Genomic DNA, 23,160 nt, shown 5'->3' with positions numbered 1-23,160 from the left:
TTATTTACTGAAGTCAGAGATGAGGTAAGGAAGGAAGGAAGTCAGTGTCTTTAGTTGGTGGAGAGCACATTGACTTGCTTTTGAACTGCCAGTATTATTAATTATTATACAATTGTCATAAGACTACCACGCAAAGAAATACAAGAATTCTCCCTTTGGACGAACACAGCCTGGTTACTCATCTTTAGACAAGGAATAACAAAAATGTCTGGGGTCCAAGGGGGCTGGCAGCAATGCACTCAGTGAAAGGGATTGTGACAGAGTGATTTTTTCATGGAAATAACTGCATGCTTCCAAAGTCTTGGCACATTTTTATTACCTAACTGTAACATCTATTCTTTCCAGTGCAGTTTATAAAAAGATTAAAACAATATTGAGCAAAATTGAGTTCAGCTTATTGGTGCAGACCGCCACAAAAGTTCTAGTGTCTCATGCGGCCCCTTGGGAAAATTAATTGCCTACCCCTGAACTAGAGCAACATTTCAAAGGAGACTATACTATTAAATCTATTAAACAACTTCCCTATGCTTCATAAAGTAGTGCCCTGACCTGAGAGCTATCGTGTTGTCATATGAAAGCAACATGGAGCCACACTGACGGAGGATTCGTGGAAGTAGAGAAAGACAATTATGAAAGCATGACATTGATTATTCACGCTGTGTTATCAGTATCACATTACAAAAATACAAAGTGTTTTGGTATGTCTGCTGTTACTGATCGGATCCTGATGACTTGGTTGTTGTTTTTTTTTTAACTGTGTGCCCCTATTTTCAAGGTCATGGGTGTTGAACAGCATCAGATGCTATAAAAAACAAACACAGTCATTGTTTTCAATGGCTGCAGGCAAAGTCAAGCTTTTAAGTGGTGTGTAAAAGCAGTTTGATTTGGTTCCCAGATTCAGCTCATAACCAAAAAAAAGAACAGCTTTTATCACTGAGGATCAGTGCAAGGAACTGATGACCACGTCTAGTCTGCAGGCAGTGCTGAAAAGTGTCAGGGTACTAAACTGAAAATACTGCTTCTTGTTGGCTGGAATGGAAGGTTAATGAAAACGAAACAGCAGCAAGTGTGTGAAGACATTTAAATTAAGGAAACAAAATAATGGAGCATCAGCAAAAAGGAACCTTTAGGAGGACTTTGATGTGGATAGTAGAAAAGAGTAAGTTACCAGTGGAGACCAATGACCAGCAGCCAAACCATAATTGTTCCCTAGCCTCACTTGTTTATGACCAAAACCAAAACAATAATGGTCTCCTTACATGAGTGGTCACATCATCCAACGCCATGATCTAACCCAGCCGCGTCATCTTTGTGTCTAAATGTAACCCAATGTTAAACATAGCTGTATGATATTACGACACTAGACACTGACAAATGATGTCTTTTTACTGGTAAAGATGTCAGTTCATACAATCAGCAGAAAATGTCGTCTTCTACCTGTGTGGATGTAACATTTTACTAACCATTTAGCATCTTCAGCTTCATGAAGTGAGACAGAGGTGGGAAGTAGAATTTCCAGGTATCTGTACTTTACTAGATTACTACTAGATTTAACAGTACGGACTGCTCAGTCAGATTTGATCAAATGGAAATTTAAAGCTTACATGTAAGTCCTCGTGTTTATTAATGAGACATTGGGTCTGTACTTGGGACATACGTTGTTTTCATATTGTGAAACATGCTGCAAAACAAACTGAGGTAGAGTAGCTGTGCTATTTAAATGTTGCATGAAAATAATCTGCAGGTTAGTGCAGGATAAGCAGGTTAGTTTGCTGCACGGTGATGGATTTAAAGTGTGTGTGACTGGTGCACAGTGGTTGTGGTTTCATGGTCAGGGTAAAGTACATTAAGTATAGCAGGGATCAATTAGAAGTTAAGCTGAAGCTTAGATTCATTGACTGAATTCCATCTTCATACCAACTCTTTATACCATCTAGGGTGGGCAACTCCAGGCCTCGAGTGCCGGTGTCCTGCAGGTTTTGTCATGGTTTGGCATGGCAAACCGTGGGGGGGGGTGGGGAAGGAGGACCCAGGCGCGGTGCTCAATGTACAAGCAGTGCGTTTATTTACAGTGATGGAACAAAACAACAATAAATCCCCGTGCTCTCCCTGACTCCAGTGTCATGTCTCTCCGTGACCAGTCCGTGTCTCAGTGCTCTCCGCTCCCATGTCTCAGCACTCCTCGTGCTGGCTGCCGTCTGGCGCTCCACACTTCTCCTGGGGACACAATAGACGCAGCCGTCAGGACACATATAACCGCGGGCATACACACACTAACTCAGCTCAACAGGCTGACTGACATGGAGTCTCACGGAATGATCCCGCGTTGGTGGGAGCTCCAAGACTCTCTTAAGTAGCTCCCCCTGACGAGGCCTGATCAGCAGCAGGTGTGTGGCTTCGGGTGTGGCCAGACCGTCAGCAGGGCCACACCCATCATGCCTGAAGGCGCCCGCTGAAACACATATACACACACGCAAACAGGGAGAAAGACAGCAACACCAAATATACATACAATAATAATAATATAATTCATAACTGCTCAGGGATCCTGGGTCGCTCAGACCCAGGACCCTGACAGGTTTTAGATCTCACCCTGGGTCAACACACCTGAATCAGGTGATTCTTCTCTGGAGAACTTCAAGACATGTTGAGGAGATAATTTAACAATTTGAATCAGCCGTGTTGGATCAAGGACACATCTAAAACCTGCAGGACACCGGCACTCGAGGGAGGCCTGGAGTTGCCTCTCACTAGTCTAGAAAAAAGACGGCATAAACAGTGTACTGTCAGTGTAGTGGATCAAAATGTTGTTAAATTCAGTTGTGTCAGAAAAAGCAGGAAACCTCAGAGCAGCAGCTCAGCTGATCACAGCCTGAACACTAACAAAATCTACTGCACGGCTCAATAGAAATTATTTATGCACATACACACAGATTATGATTAAATATTTTGAATGGTGTATAAAGGTGCACTGTTACTATTGTGTGTGTCTATCTATCTATCTGGTGCTCGTGTCATTCAAATGTAAGAAAAATCTTGGCACCCTGGCTTTTACGAGTGATAGTTAAGGTCTTGGACAATAGTAATGGTTCTCTCTTGGTCAGAGTGACTGTAGGCAAATGATGACAGCAAAACAAGGGCCAAAAAAGTCTAATTAAATGCAATCCAAGAGGAGTCGAGTTGTAACTAATAGTTTCCTTCATATTACCTCCTGCAGCTTGTGTGTGTGTGTGCGTGTGTGTGTGTGTGCAAGAGAGAGAGACTGCTGCACTTGCGTTCGTTAAAAGGGGATTTTCCAGGTTGAAAACAAAGCAGCGCAGTGGCAGAGAAAACATCTGACGCACTAAGTGGGGTCCTGTGTGTGTGTGTGTGTGTGTGTGTGTGTGCGCGCGTGCGTGCTAAACGCTCCTGGGCGACTAAGGAAATAATGAAAGGCAGAGCGACTACATTCTCATGCAGATTGTGAGGCAGCATGACAATGTGCTACTGACTTTCTTGGCCTAAAAGTAAATATATAAACTTTATCCCCTGAACATTCACTGCACACTAGAAAAATAAGAAGCAACTCTTGTTTTGTAAAACTCTTGATGAAATTTTGAGAAACCCTCAATTCAGAGCCCACAAACTCATCGCTAGAAGCACTTTAGAGGGGTTGTATGGTCGAGTGGTTTGCAATGATGCATGTGACACCAGCGGTGCCAAGTTTAAACCCCACATCAGTGAAATTGCTTTTCCACAACCGAAGGAGTTCCGAGAAGAAAGTTGTTTCTCAGACAACTGAACGCCTGAGAAACAACACTGACAAATTGTGAGCTCAAAATTATAAGGCTCGGGATGTTTCTGTGGAGTATTCAGAATCAACGTTTTAACAACCCAGCTAGAAAAGCTTTTATAAAGTAAGATCTGTCTTTAAAACTCAACCAGCCTGACCTGCATCCTAATCGTACTTTTACAGCAATGCAAGTCATGCACGCACTATAAAACCAGTGTTTTTTCTGTCAGTGTTTTTTCTAACACTCTTGAAAAATCATGGTTACAAAAGATCAGTGGTTAGATTAGTGCTTTGTTAAGACTAGGGAAAACAGTTTTCCCATAATAAAGTCCTTTTTTTGTTTTTTACTCCTCTAATATTTGCAGACAAAAACAGCAAAAGTGATGATGACTGTCGGTGATATTGATGATGAGCTCTACATACAGACGATCTTTCAAACTGAAAATAAAAATCAGCATCTATGGATATGTTTTTTAAAAAAAGACCGATATCTTTATAAATATGGTTAACCTGAAAATTTTGTATAAATCCGAATGACCAAGCATCAAACAATGAATGAACATTGTCAGTGATACAGTATTTATGTAATGGAAAAGCTAAAATTCTGAGATCCAGAGAAATCTTTATACTAGAAATGAGAGAAATTAACTTGCAGATCAAGCAAAGTTTGGCACCTTGGAAATCTAGCGATTGAAGCTCAATTTTTACAAGCTTGTTTATCAATGCTGTAATTCACGAAGCTTAATGTGGCAGACCCGTGAAGCACTAGTGGCCTATACCAACAGCAAATACACTAACTGGGTAGTTGACAGCTTTTTATATCCTGCTGCTGATGAGCCATACTTTGCTCATAACATGCCAGGGGTGTATCTCATACTTATCATCAGAGATGGGCAATAACGCGTTACTTGTAACGCGTTACTGTAATCCGATTACTTTTTTCTTTTTCTTTTTTTTTTTTTTTACTTTGATTTTTATTAAGTTATGTTAACATTGTGGACATACAATAAAGAAAATAACAAACAAACATACATATAAACGAACATAGAGTCTGGAGTTTACATATCTTTTTCCATTTATCACGTTGCAGAAAAAAAAAGAAAACCTATTATGTTATTTCATTTGTGTCACTTCTGAATGTTTTCCACTTCCTCCATAGTCTGTCGTATTTACCTCCCATCAGTCTAATGTTGAGTGTTATTTTTTCCATCTCTGAGATATCCTCTACAATACTGATCCAATCCCGCTGGGTGGGAGGATCTGGGTGTAACCACTTCTTTGTAATTGCTTTTTTTGTTGCGGCCGGAATTATTTTGACTAAATACACGTCCTCTTTTTGTATGTGTTCTTTTATGTTTCCTAGATACATCACTTGGCAAGTATTTGGGAGTGTATAACTCAAAATATTATCCATATTCATTTTTAAGTCTTCCCAATACTTTTTAATTTTAATGCACTTCCAGAATACATGAGAATGATCCGCTTCTATTTCTCCACACAATCTCCAACAATTTTGTAAACTTGAGGTCAGTTTGCTTTTTATTTTGGGTATAATGAAAAAACGTGTCAAAACGGCGAATTAGTTGTACTGTGTTGCAATTCACACATATTGAGCCATTCTTTCTCTGTTATTTTTATGGTCAGTTCAACTTCCATTTTCTTTTTAATATAGAGTGTTGAATCTTGTCTATTTTCTTCTAATGACCTATAGAAGGTGGAAATAGTTTTAAATTGTTTATGTTCATAGCAATCTTTTACTTTTTTGACAATCCCCAGTGGTTTCCTAAGCCAGTCAGATTTTATTTGTTTTGCGCAGTAGTCCCTAACTTGCAAATATCTAAAGAAATCTCTATTTTCCAATTTGTATTTGTTTTTTAGTTGTTGGAAACTCATTAGTCTTCCGTTTTTCATAAGGGTACAAACTGCTGTAATCCCTTTTAGTTCCCACTGTTTGAATGTTTGGTCCAATTGTCCTGGCTTGAAATTTTTATCATGTCTAAACCATCTGAGTATAAATAATTGTTCTTTTTACTGACATTTTTCTATTACTGTGTGCCATATGTCTAATGTAAATTTCACAATTTGATTCATTCCACTTTTATTCTTTGTCATTAAATGTTTGTCAGAGATAAAAATTTGAATGTTGTTTCCCTCGATTTCTTTCTCAATTTCCTTCCATCTTGCCTCATATTCTGGTCTACACCAACCAACAAGTGGTCTGAATTGGGAAAGCCAGAGGAGAAATTAAGGATCTAAAAGAAACTCATGCCAGGTGCTGTAAGTGGCTGCTCCTGTGGAGGGCAGCCTCTTCCTGGATGACTGAGGAGGAGGATGACACAGGAAAATCAGGAGATATGGTGAGTATAATGGAGTCTTTGAAACATTTGAAGGAGGAAAATAAGAAGCTAAAGGACCAAGTGAAGGACTTGACTCCGAAGGTAGAAGAGGCTAACAGGTATTACACACCGAAACTATATCCTTGGGCCGAATTGGCACGTTGTGCACCACCACCACCATATGTCATGCCTGTAATGACCCTCGGAGGGGGACAAGTTCGTGGTCCTGATGGACAGACTGGAGTTGTCCTTGGCGGAATAGCAGATGTTGAATATACTACTACTCCCCTGAATATCCCTGAAGAAGGGATAAGGGCAGTGGAATGTCAGTCCCAAAATATGGGAGGGACAATGATAGCCTCAGCTGCAGATGAAGGCTCGACCTCGCCTCCCAGTTTGGTGGATAGTGGAAACATCATACGGGCCGAAGTGTCTACAGTGGAACAGCCAAAGCAGGACGGGGAGGCCAAAAGGACCCCTAGAATGAAGGACAAAATACCACAAGGAGTGATAACCAAGGGAGAACATTGGGAAGGAGAAGTGTATGGACAAATGCATGAGCCCCCACGTGCGTTAATAGAGGCATTAACAGCATTGGAGGTTATAAAGCAGAGAGTAATGCAGGGAGGGCCAGAAGAGGAGAATGAAGACCGTGCGACGTCATCAGAAGAAGAGGACGATAAGGAGGACGAAGATGGAGGACCTGAGCCCCAACCAAGTACAAGCCTAATTTTGAGGAAAAGAAGTGTGAAGAGAGACCAAGCACAGAGACAGCCCATATTTAGGAGCTCAAAGGGAAAAGGAAAGTCGAGGAAGAGTAGAAAAGTGAGTTTTGAACAAGGAGCTCCTGACCCTGGTTTAAATCTGCCTCTAATAGCAGGTCCAAAGAACGAACCAGTTTATCGCGCCTATAAGGTGAGAGATTTGGAAGCATTGGTTAAACAACTTCCACCAATAACTGAGGGAGGAGCTAGCTGGTTGAGAAGGCTGGGCGCATTGACCGAAGGAGAAGAATTAGCGCTGGGCGATTTTCGCGCTTTGGCCGGACGTTGTATGCTGGGTGGTGGGTTAGCAGATGTAGAGCAGATAGCTCAAACAACCAGATATGCAAATGACCTGCAATACCATGAGGTGCAGAATGACTTAGCAGATGCAGTCCGGGAGAAGTACCCAACTCCTAACTCTGGAGCCATTCCAAAAATTATTTGGGATCCTAAAAACACACCCAGAGAGTTTTTAGCTAAAGCAAAGGAACAATGGTTGTTAGAAACAGGAATACATCCGGGGAAGGAGGGTGAAAGTAGAGCGTGGTTTCGTTCGGCAGTGCTGGCAGGGCTGCCCAATCAGGTTGCAGTTGACTTGGAAAAGAACCCAGATTTTGCCGTTGCAGACTCGGTGCAGTGGGAAAGACATGTGACCCACAGACTTCAGCAGGAACAGGATTTGGCAAACAAACAAAAGAAAGAGTTAGAGGAGGCACGGGCGCAGCTGGTAAAGATACAGCTGACGGAGGCGAGAAACAAGGCAGGTGACAGAAAGAAAGAGGATAAAGAGAGCGCAAGGAAAATAATGGTGGCAAGGTCTCAGCCCGGTCCTGTGTCTGACTGGCCAGATCAGGATCCGGGTCTCTACCCTGATGACCGTTGGCCCGTCAATGCACCAAGGCAGCGTCAACCAGTAGGGAATTGGGGGACCGGTGGACCGCAGAGAGGGCGTGGTGGATCCGTGAGGGGAGGACAAAGGGCTCGGAATCCGGGGAATCCTGGCAGTGTGTCTTGGACTGCGTGTCTGAGATGTGGAGCAGAAGGACACTGGGCCCGAGATTGCCCTGAACCGCCGCAGAACTATCAGGGGCGAGGCTATCAATCCCAGGCACGAGGAGGCCCAAGACAAAGAGCTGCTTACAGGGGAGCACATCAAGCTCCAAACCCGAATGCAGCACCAGCCCCCCAGTACCCAGTAGCCGACTGGGGCTGGGAGGGGGAGCAATACTGACGGAGCCCGGAGAAACCGAACAGCGTGGGAACGGCAGAACCCATGCTGTCGATGACCGTGGAAGGCACTGAATTGCCCTTCCTGGTGGATACTGGAGCAACATACTCAACATTGAAAGACACACCAGACAGTGCAACACTCTCCTGTCACACAGTTAATGTGGTAGGCTTTTCCGGGATTCCGATGACACTGCCATTGACAGATCCAGCATTGACACAGCTGGGAAAACAGACTTTGAAACACCAATATGTGGTGTCCTCACAGGTGCCTGCAAATCTCATGGGCAGGGACCTGCTTGTGAAACTGGGAGCCACAATCATGTGCTCACCAGATGGACTGATTGTTACTCTGCCTGGAGGAAAAGAATTCCCGTGTCTGGGATCACCTCCAAAGACTCAATATCTAGTCCAGAACTCTGAACAACCCACTGCCGAAATCTACTGGGGGAGGCTAGTGGAAGAAGGCATTCTGAGACATTATCAGCTATGGAAACCCTGGATAATGAGCCTGGCCGTCTACTCCCCTCCGCGAGATCCTTTCCACGTTACACTCTTTTATGATAGGGAAGATAACGATATCTATCGGGAACAGTTCCAGTCTGATCTTGAGGGACAGACGTGGAATGTGCAAACACATAACATTTATGTTGGACCAGAAGGTGTGGCCGCGGCTGTGAAATTTACTGATGAACAACTGCCTTGGTACAATGTGGGAGAGGATTCAGCCCCTCACATTACATTGGCGGTCCACGAGGGTCATGGGCCAAGAGATCTGGGACCAATGGTCAAGCGGGCGCTGGACAACGCATGCTGGCAAAGCACCCAAATTCCAAATGTCTGGTATGCACCGAAATGTAAAATATATCGCATAACTTGTTTGTCCAACGATGCAGTGATCTTAGAACATAAAGAAATCTCCAGAATACATGGCAGGGAAAGAATGGATCATCCTGATGCAGTAGCTGAGCTCTCAAAATTGCCTGATACTTTGTGGTCCGCAGGGCCCACAGATGTAGGTCTAGCTAACTGTTCGCCTGTCCTGTTCCAGCTGAAGTCTGACATACCAATTAACAGACCACAATATAAGCACAAAACTGAAGCAGAAGAAGGTATAGCTGAAACCATTGAAGGGCTGTGGAAAGCAGGAGTGCTTGAGCCCTCATGGTCATTTTGGAACACACCTATTTTGCCAGTGGAAAAACATGGGACGGGGAAGTACCGTATGGCACATGATTTGAGAGCAATAAATGCCATACTGAGGACTGACACTGTGCCTGTACCAAATCCCTACACGGCTCTGACCGAAATTACTGGGGACCAAAAGTGGTTCACATGTATTGACCTAGCGAATGCATTCTTTTGTCTCCCACTGCACGAGTCACTCAGAGACATTTTCTCATTCACATACAGAGGCCGCAAATTTAGGTACACACGCCTACCACAAGGCTTTGCACTCTCACCAGGAATTTTTAATCAGGTGTTGAAAGAGGCATTGTCCCCATGTCAACTGCCAGAGGGCTGTACATTAATACAGTATGTTGATGATCTTCTTATTGCAGCCCCGTCAGCAGCGGCCTGTACGGCAGCATCGCTCGTGGTGTTGAACAGATTGGCGGAGTGTGGCTTCAAAGTGAGCAAAGAAAAACTGCAGTTGGTCCGGCCAGAGGTAACATTCCTGGGCCGGGTGATTGCACACAGATCAGTGGGGTTAATGAACACACACAGGGACCAAATTCTGACACATCCAAAACCAAGAACTGTGAAGGAGTTGCTTTCCTTTCTTGGCTTGACAGGTTACAGCAGGCAGTTCATTCCGAACTTTGCGGGTAAAACTGCCCCTTTAAGGGACCTGATCAAGAAAGTTGGTGTCCGAAATCTGAAGGCTGAGTTGCCTTGGACGCCGGACACAGAGACAGTGTTCATTTCGCTAAAACAGGATTTGTCAAGAGCCACAGATCTGGCCACACCTAACTATGATGAGGCATTTTATCTGGATGTTTCAGAAACAAAGGGAGTTGTGAATGGTGTGTTGTTTCAGAAAAAAGGGGGAGGTAGGGATGTACTTATGTATGTTAGCATAAGATTAAATTCAACAGAAGCAAGGCATCCCACATGCACACAACACGCAGCAGGAGTAGCAAAGATAATTCAGAAAACAGCACACATAGTGAGGGAACACCCACTGAAAGTGCTTACCACACACAGTGTAGTGGCCTATGTGAACTCACAGGCATTCACAATGACTCCACTGACGCAACAAAGGTTGAGCAAAATTTTAGAGGCGCCAAATTTGATATTCACACATGAAGGAATAAATATGGCAGACCTAATGGGGTCAGGAGAACCACATGACTGTATTAAGAAAGCCCAGGTTGAAGGAAAAATCAGGGAAGACCTAAAGGCAGAGCCCATACTTGGAGCTGAGGATTGGTTCACAGATGGATGCTGCCACAGAGATGAAGAAGGATTGAAAGCGGGCTATGCAGTAGTCTGTAGAGTAGGAACTGAGTTTCAGGTGAAAGAAGCAGGAAAAATTGAGGGACAACAGTCGGCCCAGAGAGCTGAAGTGATAGCCCTAACTCGAGCCCTGAGGCTGGCTAAAAACATGAGAGTGAACATCTACACTGACTCAGCATATGCGTTTGGAGCAGCTCATGTGGAACTGGTTCAGTGGAAGAGAGCCGGGTTCAGAACGGCCACTAATGCACCCATCTGTCACAAAAAGGAAATGGAGGAACTGGAAAAGGCCCTGGAGGACCCAGACGAGGTAAGTATTATAAAATGCAAAGGCCACTCACAAGCAGACAGTATGGTGGCAAGAGGAAATCAGAAAGCTGATGAAGCCGCAAAGGAAGCAGCGGGCTACAAAGGACAGAGACAACTGGTGCAGGTAACCCCAGAAGAGGAGGTTAGCACTAACAGCATGGAAGAAGTTAGAAAGGCTCAGGAGGAGACATCCCCAGAGGAAAAGGGGGTGTGGGAAAACAAAGGAGCCTGGCAAGATGGCGGTTTGTGGAGGGGGCCAGATGGGCGTCCCGCTTTAACGGTCAAAATGGCGGAACAGAAGGTGAATGAGGCTCACGGGCTTGGTCACGTGGGAGTGAAACAGATGGAGAGAAATTTGTGCCGATGGTGGCATCCTGATTTGAGAAGGATGATACTAGAAAAGGCCAGAACGTGCCTAATTTGTGGGGCACACAATCCAAAGCCAGCAGTAAAACCTGAAGCTGGTAAGTTTCTCATGCCAGAAAGGCCAGGAGAGGAGGTCGTGATTGATTATACCGACATGATTGATACAGGCCCAGGTGGGGTGAGGTATTTGTTGGTGTGTGTGGATGTTCTGACTAGATGGCCCGAAGCATGGGCGACCAAATGTGAAGACGCGAAAAGCGTGATTAAGTGCTTAATCAATCATTACATTCCAAGGCATGGGTTTCCCAAGAGAATTAGATCAGACAATGGTACTCACTTCAAGAATAAAGATTTGCAAGAGGTAGAGAGGATGTTGGGAGTGCAACATAAGTTCGGGACGGTCTATCATCCTCAATCTCAAGGAAAGGTAGAGAGGATGAACCTAAATTTGAAAAACAAGTTGGCTAAAATCTGTGCGCAGACAGGGCTAAATTGGGTCGCAGCCCTGCCCATTGCTTTGATGACCATAAGATGTTCTGTTAACCAATCCACAGGTTTCACCCCTTATGAGCTGCTGACTGGGAGACAGTTTCCAGCACCCTGGACAGTGGTCCCGGTGGAGCAGCCCAGGACAAGCAACAGGTCTCATGCAGAATATTTTAATGAGTTGAAAGCTCTTGTGTCCAGCTTTACAAAACAGGTCACTTGTGAGAGACCCACGGGGAACGGAGAGGTCCCGGACGCAAAGGCAGTGTGGCTGAAGGTCATTAAGCGAAAGTGGAAGGAGCCCCGCTGGACTGGTCCGTATGAGGTGACCGCCCGGACGGCTACAGCAGTCCAGCTGAAAGGGAAAGGCGACACCTGGTACCACTGGTCGCAGTGTGCACCCGCACACGAGAGCTTGGTGGAGGAAAATTCGTCTTCAAAGAACGCAGGTGTCAAGAAACAGAGGCAGAATAAACCTCTTCACCTGTGCAACGGGCCGACCAGTAGTCTACCTGGAAGGCCGAAGAAAGAAGAGCAGCCTAGGAGGAGATCGCCGCGCCTACAAAAAGGAGTGGTAACAAATTGAGAGTTTGAAAAGGGGTGGTTTAAATAAAAAAAAAAAAAAAAAAGGGAAAGTGGAAGGGGCTTGTTCTGTCAATTATGTTGTCTCTATCTGTATTGGTGGGTATTTTGGTGACCTGTGGTTGTTGTCTCATTCCTTGTGCCCGAAGGTTGGTAGAGAAAGTGATTGTAAAGGCAGTGGACCCTGGGGCGGTGGCCCCTATGTCCATGATGCCGATGATGGATCTGGAAGTAGTCGAGTGGACTGAGGAGTGAACAACAACCTATGTATCGACCTCTGGTGTGCCAGAGGTCGAAAGGGGGATTGTAGGGATGAACAGAAAAGTATTTTACCAGCATAATATAATCTGCAGTATGATCATTGCTTTAACAATGTAACAGATAGCTTTAAGATGGCCTTAGGATGTTTATGATGATATTAACTTTGTATTTCAGGTGCAGTTATAACTATTTTATACATATTGCATATCTGTGCTTATTTGAGTTGATGTTCAGGTTCTTTAAAGGTTTTAAGCCTCACTGACGTGACTGTTCAGGTGATACATGCTGAGGGAAAACTAGAACATAGAAGGAATTGCAATACATGCTTACAAAACACTTATATTAGTTTATTTTATTATCTTTTATATGTTCATATTCTTATATTAAGGTTTTAGTAGAGGTTTCTGGTTAAAACATTTATTTAGTAGAAGACATACACATAGTCTCAGTGAGCTTCTGGTCTGGTAAAAGGTCAGAAGTGCAACAGGTGAATTGAGAAAGAGCATTTGAGGACGAGACACAGACAGTAGGTGAAGAGGTGACACAAAGAGCATGTGAGGTCAACACACACACATACACACACACTTTAAATTAGATTTATTTAGAGGAGAGGTTAGTTATGTTTGGCGGTAACTGCAAAATTGTCTTGGTAAAAGAGGAACCGTTTCTTGGTGTCTCGGCAAGAAAGAGGAACAAGACAAGAACTGAAAGGTAGACAGGAAGGGCTAGCCATGAAAATAGAAGATGATTTTCTAGGTGAAAAGTCATGATGATGTTGATCTGATCTATGTATAAAATGTATCTGTGACGCATGAAGGGGCGTCAGTAAACAAACCCTGATGTTATAAAATAATTGTTTGTGCTTTAGTAAGTTGAAGATCAATTGCTGTGTTCAGTGATCTTCCCACGTGTGAATTAAAATCTTCGTTTGACTTCACCCGGCCGGACCAGTGTGGTTATTTTTCGATCACCTCTTGTACCCTTTCTCAACTTTTGAATCTTAACAACACCAACCAACAAGTGGTCTGAATTGGGCTGCATAGAAGTATTCCCTTAGGTTCGGCAAGGCCATCCCTCCCTTGCGCTTCGGGAGTTGCAGTGTTGTTAGTCTTATTCTGGGCTTCTTCCCACCCCAAATAAACCTTGATATCATCTTGTCCCATATTTTGAATTTTTTTTGAGATATAGGAAGTGGGAGTGACTGAAACATGTATAACAGTCTTGGGAGAACATTCATCTTTATTATTTGGATTCTTGAGTAAAAGTTTGTAGGTGTTGCCGACCACCGTTCTAGAGCTTTTCTAATGTTGCCCTCCACCTGATTATAGTTTATGTCCGCCATATCTGATAATGATTTTGTCAAGGTTACGCCCAAATATTTCATGTTGTTCGAGTGCCAATTTAATTTGTATTCGTCTCTGATCTTTTGGGAGGGTATATAATTGAATGATAGAATTTGTGTTTTGGATACATTAATTTTATAGCCTGATAAGTAGTCAAAGGTATGGAATAGTTGCATCAAAATTGGGAAGCACTTGTCAGGGTTTCGTAGAAAAATAATAACGTCATCAGCAAACAATCCAATAAGGTGTTTTTGTCCAGCAAGGGATACCCCCTCCAACTTTGAATGTTGTCGCACTGCTTGTGCTAGTGGCTCAACGTATAAGGCAAAAAGAATTGGTGACAAGACACAGCCCTGTTTTGTACCTCTATATAGCCGAATTCTATCTGTCAGACTACCATTCACCTTGATTCTAGCTGTAGGTTGATTATAGATTGTCCTTATACATTGTATTGAGCTGTCCTTAAACCCGAATTTTTCCAATACTCCAAATAGGAAGAGCCAGCTTACGCTATCAAATGCCTTTTCTTGATCTAAGCTAATTAACACAGTACCGATATTAGTTTTTTCTGCATTGTCAATAATGTGAAAGACTCTCCTTATATTGTCCTGTGCCTGACGTCCCTTGATGAATCCAGTTTGATCCACTTCTATCAGATCTGGTACAAATTTTTGAAGTCTTTTGCTAATGATCGAAGCGTACAATTTATAGTCGTTATTTAGGAGGGAAATGGGTCTATAATTCTTGCAATATTCTTTGTTTTTTTCCTTCTTTGGGTAAAATTGTTATAATAGCTTCTCCCCATGATGGTGGAGCTATTCCTGATTCAGAGTCCAGTTGAAGCAATATAGAAGAAGTGGCTTGAGTTCTTCTTTGAAAACTTTGTAAAATTCAGCCTGAAAGCCATCGCTTCCTGGGGCTTTATTTGTTTTCTGTTCGGCAATAACTGTATCTAGTTCCTTATCCGTAATCTGTGAAATCAGTAACTTGTTTTGGGTATCTCCTATGGAGGGCAGATCCAGCGGGTCAAGAAAATTTTTAATTGTCTCAAGGTCTGCAGCTGCCGGTTGTGAATACAGTCTCGTGTAATATTTTTTAAATTCATTTTCTATCTCATTGGCAGTGTTGGGAAGGTTACTTTTAAAATGTATTCCGTTACAGAATACAGAATACATGCCCCAAAATGTATTCTGTAACATATTCCGTTACGTTACTCAATGAGAGTAACGTATTCTGAATACTTTGGATTACTTAATATATTATCGTGCTTTTTACAACAACGTGAATGTACTATTGCTGTGTGATTTATTACTATTACTGAAGGTCCGCGACTCCAAACTGTAGTAAAGGGACCTCTGACTAATACGGCGGGGTCCCTGTCGGCTCATAGCCGAAAAATAGCTTTACTTTGTTGTGTGGGTCAATTTTTCTTGCGAGAGACAGAGAGAGGCGTTGAAAGACTGCTCCAACGGAACTTATTGTTTTCGGAGGAAAACACGAACACGGTGTACAGTCGAGTCTTAATAGCTTACTTACAGCTGGGCTCGTCAGGCACTCTTCTTGGCTGCAGTGGTTATTATTATATTTACATGCTTCCAGCTCCCGTTTTTCCTCGACGACAACTCGTACCTTTCCACTCGCCTTTTTCTCCCTCCTCGCGCTCACAGACACATAACGTGTATGGCAGTGCATTCTCCCTGCAGCACGGACTACACTGCCCATGATGCTGCATTCTTTAGAGCTATGCTTGTAGCATTCTGCCTGTTAGCTTAGCACAACAACAACAACGAAAAGGCGCTCTCTCACCCAGGAAACACACAGTCGCAGAGAGAGAGAGAGAGCGTCGCCCTGTAACCATGGCAACCGTAACGCTGCCGCCTGGAACGAAAGAACGTAGCTGTCAAACAAAACCCAAACAGTCCTGACCCGCGACAATATGAAACAGGAAAGTACCGCAGTGTAATCCATTTATTTCAACAAAGTAACTGTATTCTGAATACCACATTTTTAAACGGTAACTGTAACGGAATACAGTTACTCATATTTTGTATTCTAAATACGTAACGGCGGTACATGTATTCCGTTACTCCCCAACACTGCTCATTGGGCATATAATGTAATTTGTTACTATCCAAGTTTCTTACTTTATCAATAATCCTTGATGCCTGCTTTTTACGCAGTCTACTGGCAAGTATTTTAGTTGCTTTGGGCCCTGATTCGTAATAGGTTTGTTGCATATACCTAGCCTTTTTTTCTACTTCTTCTTTTAATAATTCATCAATTTGGTTTCTGATGTCTGATATTTCTTCTAGAATTTCTGGATTTTTAAGTAGTTTCTGTTCCCTCTCCAGATGTTTAAGTTTTTCTGTCAAATTTTTATATAGGGCCAGTCGCGCTTTTTTTTGTGCTGCTGTTAGGGCTATGAGTTTTCCCCTTAAGACTGCCTTTAATGCATCCCAAAGTATAGTTGGGCTCACATCTACGGTATCATTGTCTTCTATATACATTTTTATATCTTCTTTAATTTTCTTAACATGTTCATCCCTATTTAAAATACCCAAATTAAGTCTCCATGCTGTATGTATTTTCCTATTATCGAGACTGATTTCTAGACTAATCAAACTATGGTCTGAGACATCTGCCACACCTATTTTACAATCTGTAACATTATGAAGTTCTTCAATATTAATTAGAAAATAATCAATTCTCGAATATGTGGCATGAGGTGCAGAGTAGTGGGTTTAGTCCCTGGTTTGAGGATTACGTGTTCTCCATACATCAATCAGTCCCACCTCTTGTAATATTGTATTCATAAAATTAGACAAACGATGTTTACATGTTGCAGCACTGGTAGTGTCAATATCCCGATTTAGCACAACATTGTAATCCCCTGCACATATCACCAGACCTTCAGATTCTTGTGTCACTAAATTGAATAAATCTTTATAATCACTTTTCTTACTTCCTGGTGGGCGTAGATATTAACCAGGGTAACTAGTTTATTTTCCAATTTCCCTTTAATTAGTAAGTATCTACCCTCTTTATCAGACACTTCTTTGTGGCATTCAAATTGTACAGAGTTTGCTATTAAAATAGCTACTCCTCTTTTCTGACTTTGTCTGTAGGAATTGTAATAGGTGTTTTTATAACCAAATCTTTTCAATTTTTCATGTTCCTGTTGGGGCAGGTGAGTCTCCTGCAAGAATATTACCTGTGCCTTTTCTTTTTTGAGTTTTGTTACCACTTTACTTCTTTTGATTGGGTTATTCAGACCATTCACATTCAGTGACACCAGTTTTATATTATTAAAAGGCATATAATCCACGCGATTGTAGATCGTAATTCTCCAGACAACAAAAAATTGTGGCCTTGACATTTGGCCAACCACCATATACCATTACAACAGTGCAAAATAAGTAAAAGAAAAAACAAACAAACCCTATAACACCCGACTTCCACGTTGGGGTGAACGCTTCCCACCCCGAATCCCCGTTGGCAGGCTGAGGAGAAAGTCTCTTCACAGAGGGCCCCTCCTTGGCGGTGATACATAATGTTTCACACATCCAAAAGTCCAACGATCTCTGGCAGCGATATTTAGAGTCACAGCGAAGTCTATTTTGTATTAAACTATTCAGTAAGGTGCTCTTTTTTGATCGTTGTTCTCACACTTAGGAATAGATTGTCACTCTCTGAAGAGGAAGGAAGAAAGAAAAAAAAAAAAAGGGGAAGGGGGAAACCCCGGGTAGAGAATAATTGAGGACTCACAGTTCTAAAGTTAAATAACCCCGTGGGAAAAATAATCGATACCTTGAGTGACATAGATGAGATCTTCATGTCTTGAGAGCAGCTTGTATTATCCTCTTACTGTGTCGATTCACTGCCACAGTATTGCTCGTGAAAGATGCTCCATCTCCGGTCCCAAATCCGTTGAATCTGCTCCTGGCAGCTGCACAGTGTATCCTCTCTTTCTCAGCTCAAGCGCAGCCTCCCTTGCGCTGCCGTAGGTTCGTACACCCGTATCCCAATGGATACGAATTTTATCAAGCGGTGTTTGGAATCTGACGCCTTTTTCTTTCAATGCCCTTTTGATGTTCCCATATTCCCGACGTTTCTGGGCCACCTCTGTGGCATAATCATGGTCAAATAATATATGCTGACCTTCATACTCCACTTTGCCAGCCCAGGCTCTTTTCAAGATGTCCTCCTTACATATATATTCCTGAAAATTTATTATTATTGACCTGGGCGGTGCGTTCTGACCCGGTTTTCCCGTCAAGGCTCTATGGGCTCGTTGTATCCGTAGTCTCATATCCTGTGGCAATGAAAGAGCTTTTTTCAATAAATCTTCCACGAACTGTGGCATCGATTCACCTTCTACTCCTTCCGGGACTCCGTAAAGTCGAATATTATTCCTCCTGGATCGTCCTTCCAAATCCGTCATCTTTCTTTGTATAGATTTGTAGTTTTCCATAACTTTGATTAAAGCATCTTTCATGGCTGCCTTTAATTTCTCCGCTTCCGCTATTCGTGTCTCTGCTTCTGTCAATTTACGCTCAAGTGTGTTGGCTTTTTCAGTATTTGCAGAGACGCCGATTACTTTTTTCAAGTAACGAGTAAAGTAAGGGATTACTATTGCAAAAACAGTAATTAGATTACCGTTGCTTTACCGTAGGAACGCTGCATTACTGCGTTACTAAAAACGTGATTTTTTTTGCGAGAATGTCTCATGACAGTGACTTAAGCAAGTGCGATGTTTGTGACAACAGCTGTGTGCAGATCAACAGTGGATCATATATCAGTGCGGGAGAGAGTATGAGCATGCAGCGTTTAAAGCGTGGAAGTACTGACCTTATTTTGAGTTTGATTCCATAAAATGTGACAAAAACATTAACGTCCGTTGTGCGTGGGAAGAAAACTTCTTTTAACAGCGAAAAAAAAAAACCCTAAACTTCCAAGCAAGCACCAAGTGCGCTACCACGTAATGGGAAAACTCAGAGAAACTCGCGGATTCTTCCACTGACCGCTGCGGCTCTCCTGCACCAGGGTAAACCCTACTCCTGCTTTACAGGTGAAAATAGAGCCAAAGGACCGCTAGTCTTTGATTTTATTTATTTTCTGCTGTGTTTTACTTCCATCTATTTGAAAGACTGAGTGTAAACACACACAAAAAAATAATAATTATGTGCTGGAATGTGCAGAAAATATAGGTTTAAATATTAAACAAATTTCAGAGAATGTTGCATATAATCAAATTTTTGCTTGATGCATAAAGTTAAAAATTCAAACTAATAAAACAAGTTTTAAAAAGGGACCTTTCCATTTGATTACATTTTGTATGATGGATTATGCAGAAAAAGTAGAATTGGGCTGAAAGATCTATCGCTTTATCACCTATTCAGGTTGTAAATCGTGTTTTTAAAAAGTAACTAAGTAATTAATTACTTTTGAAAATAAGTAATCAGTAAAGTAACGGGATTACTTTTTGGGGGAAGTAATCAGTAATTAGTTACTGATTACTTTTTTCAAGTAACTTGACCAACACTGCTTATCATAGTCAGATAAGCCATATAACCATATGTACATCATAATCTGTCATTAAAACTATCACGCAAAAGCATCCATAAACCCTATACTTGCATTAAAGCTCTATGACCCTATAAATCCCCAAATAGAACCTAAATCACCCAATTAACTCACCCCCCACCCACCAAATGTTATCCTTTACCTGTCCCAGAACCTTTAACTAGTGTTCAGACCCCCAAGGACACATTTGCCTGAACACAGGTGAGTGTTTATTATGTCATAAATTCACTAAAATCATCACTCATATTCAAAATATTTGCACAAATGCTTTTACCCACACTATTCCTAACCAAATGATAATCAATTGCATTTGTGGCTAACACTGTCTCTTTATCTCACAGCATCTGCCCAACATCCACGGAATAGCTCATTAAGTATTGAAGGGTTCTCATAACCATGTTTCTTAAAGTGCAAACATGCACATAAAAGCGTTCGTCGTTACCTAAAACAAAATGCAAATTCCTCCTAGCAAGTAATGAAACAGCTCTTTGTTACATCCTATTCAAGCTCCCCCTGTTTGAAAGTAAGTTTCCTCCTAAAGCAGACGTTTATGTGGAAACCGTCCTATTTCTAATTTCAGGAATGCTTCCATGGGTCAGTTGAGACAGTAGGAACAAACAACCAGTATAATCATCCAACTGGAGGAATTGTCGGAGATGTTATTTTGACTTTGAAACCAAACCTTTTAATGAAAAAAAATTGTAATAGGATATACTATTTTCTTGTTATAACATTGTGTTTTTCATCTCCTGTGCGTAAATATTTGATCCCGAACATGATTTGTTTTTATTATTAAGTGAACCCATCTGTATCTGAAGCAAAGCTGCAAATCAGGGAGCTTATTCCCACTGAGAGACATTCATGTGTGTAAAGCCAATGTCTCACACATCGAATTTGTGTGTTCATGCAGATGTGTGTGTGTGTGTGTGTGTGTGTGTGTGTGTGTGTGTGTGTGTGTGTGTGTGTGTGTGTGTGTGTGTGTGTCTGTGTCTGTGTCTGTGTCTGTGTGTCTGTGTCTGTGTGTGTATATATATTTCCTGATTGTGGGTGGGCCCATTAGCCCACAACCTCTCATAGCTTATGGGTCAGTGGTTTAGGAAAAAATGTTCCGAACCACAACCACACATCAACACTAACCACAACACACATAACCACACCGTCGTGCCAAACTATATACACACATGCGCACACACATGAAAAAACACCCTCGATAGTGTGACACACATCATAACAAGCATTGCTCACATAAACCAAACACCCTGACACGGGGAGCATATGTGTGTTTGTGTGTGTGTGTGCGTCTGGCTTTACTGAAGTTTTATGATGAAACATGAAGACTGAACCTAATGCAAACCATATGACAGAACCAGTGTTTGATCTCCACATGCAGCTCTCTGAGACACAGAGGGGCATACGGTGTGTGTGTGGTCACATGTTCACTTTACACATGTGATGAGTTAATGGCCTCAAACACACACACACACACACACACACACACAGGCACAAAAAGAAAGAGTGTGTGCAATTGAGAGGGAGAGAGCAATGCAAGTGAAAACATTTGTTTTAGCAAAGTACTGTGCAACTACCAATCCAGTGACATTTGCCTTCAGCTGCACTGATCACACAGAAACAAGGACTGACTCAAAGGACTGCTCTGTGGCTGGTACACATTTTAGCCCTTTTTTAAAAACTGGGGGTTTTTTTGTAAACTGAACTCAATCTTACTCACACGAAATGTTTCATTATTTCACCGTGAAAGTTTTGCATTGTAGCCTTAGTTATAACACTCGCTTTTATTTTTGTTCATGTGAACTTTTTGTTGAGTTACAGTTAAAGTAGTTCCATGGATGGTATAAAAGATGGACGTAGCTACACCAACTAGTTTCTGAAGTCCCATTTTGAAGCCTCGAGATGAGCATTTGGGCCATCGCCATCTTTTTGCAAAAAACATGGATGTGACGACCCGGAAGCTACCTGTCCATCCATACTGTCTATGAGTAGTTTGTTACAAGCTACATTTTGAGGCGACTGTGCGCAAACGCCTTTCAGTTAAAAACTGCTGCTGTCACTGATTACGATGATTGTAACACTGTGCGCGAGGGAACATCAGAAGAGACGCATGACTGCCTTTGTGTACCCTGAAAAAGAAAGAAGAAGAAAAAAGAAAGTGTATTTGAAGATGGTTTGACTGCGTAAATGTTTGTCTTGTGAATTGTTTAACCACCGTTGAACCCTGACTTCAGCCTTTTCTCTTTCTGTTTCTTTGTGAGTGCTGCTGGTCAAATGTCTCATCTCTTTGTTTAGCTTGTCTTTTCTTGACGTTGCTGCTTCAGGGATTACCATACCTGTGTGCGCTCGCTTACTTATTATTTGACTGTGCAAACCCATTTAAACAGCTGACTCACTCACACTTGCTCCTGTTTGCTATTTTCATAGCTGCTGAACTGCAGCCGTATACATAAAAAGGCTGAACGGTATTCTCGGAAAGCTTTGATCAGATTGGATCATGAACTCAAGTCATTCTGTCAGGGCTTTGTTAGCCTGCGGACAAAATCACAACACAAAAGCTAGCCTCTGTGGGCAACAGTCATTGTTCGGCTTCCTGTGTAACCACAATATCTGGATAAGTGGTAACTGATTCCATGCACCAGGCATTGTTTACAAATATGAACTTAAGAAGCTAATAAATAAAATAAAAATGCAAAATATTTGTCGCACCCTAGCTGCAGGTTGTAATTCAGCAAATTCAGTTCCTTTTTTGGTCTCCACATGGAGTGTTCACCTGCATACAGAAAAACCCACTTAACTTGGATTGGTCAATAGATTATGGACAGCACACTAATACAAACAGAACCGTTATCCATTCCCAACAGCAATTCATGTTCTTGTGTTGGTCTATCAATATTAGCCTGTGTCATGGTGCAGAGGGAGTTGAGACTCAGTGAAGTTTTCACTTTACCTGTCAGTCTATGTTTCTTTCCTCACCTAAAGCTTGGGTCAAAGGTTTCATGCTCACACTCATTATGGGCATGAATGTCATAGTAATTATGGGAACTGTTCTTCTTCCAAGGTGGAATTATTGTACAGCATTACTTTAAAAAATAAGACTTGGGTGCACAAGATTGGATTTATTTTGGATTATCTCTAATGCCCACAGGCTCAAATATATACACCTTCACTAATATTTGGTGAAATGTCCCTTAACAAACTGCAACCATTTCAACCATTTAGATGTTGATTTGAGGTGAAGTTGAAGAATTTGGAGGTAGTCCTCCTTCTTCATTATTCCATGTAACAGCATGATGCTATGGCCGCCATGCACCGTGACACTAGTGTTCCAGTTCAGTTCAGTTTCCAACCGGCCCTCTTCTGGCCTTCGCTGTGCGCTCATGCACCTTGCAGAACGGAGTTTAATGTGCAAGAAGTGGTCGATAAGGATGAAGAAACAAAAGCAAAAACAAAGAAAAGGTGGGGCTGAAAAGCTAAGAGAGAACTAGAAATAGATGCAGCAAATAGTGTCAGAATCACGGAAACATTAGCAGTTGCACGGTAAACAGTAGTGCCAGGAATAACTAATAAAGCCCTGGCAGTCACAAGAGGATGCTGTTGCTACCACTGGAGAAATGTAGGAGGAGGAGCAGTAATTGATGTGTAAGAAGATAGGGAAGAAA

General features: G+C 42.2%; 1 protein-coding gene across 2 annotated transcripts; it reads right to left on the bottom strand.

Annotated features, from left to right (window-relative positions):
- Window positions 1-984: 984 nt before the first annotated feature.
- LOC309718415 (uncharacterized protein) lies at window positions 985-15,863 on the bottom strand. 2 transcript variants are annotated; one of them, XM_082553629.1, is made up of 4 exons: window positions 15,536-15,863; window positions 2,608-2,755; window positions 2,301-2,452; window positions 985-2,217 (listed from the first exon to the last, which is right to left on the bottom strand). In XM_082553629.1, the coding sequence occupies exons 1-4, from the start codon at window positions 15,626-15,628 to the stop codon at window positions 2,173-2,175; spliced, it is 438 nt and encodes a 145-aa protein (XP_082409755.1). In that variant the 5' UTR covers window positions 15,629-15,863; the 3' UTR covers window positions 985-2,172. The 2 variants fall into 2 exon arrangements, with proteins under 2 accessions (XP_082409755.1, XP_082409754.1); XM_082553628.1 differs by having other exon boundaries at window positions 15,443-15,847.
- Window positions 15,864-23,160: the final 7,297 nt, after the last annotated feature.

This window comes from Aulonocara stuartgranti, assembly GCF_965226115.1.
Source record: "Aulonocara stuartgranti genome assembly, chromosome: 12".
Lineage (NCBI taxonomy): Eukaryota > Metazoa > Chordata > Actinopteri > Cichliformes > Cichlidae > Aulonocara > Aulonocara stuartgranti.
Note: the sequence above shows the minus strand (reverse complement) of the source record. Positions and strands in the feature narration are given on the sequence as shown.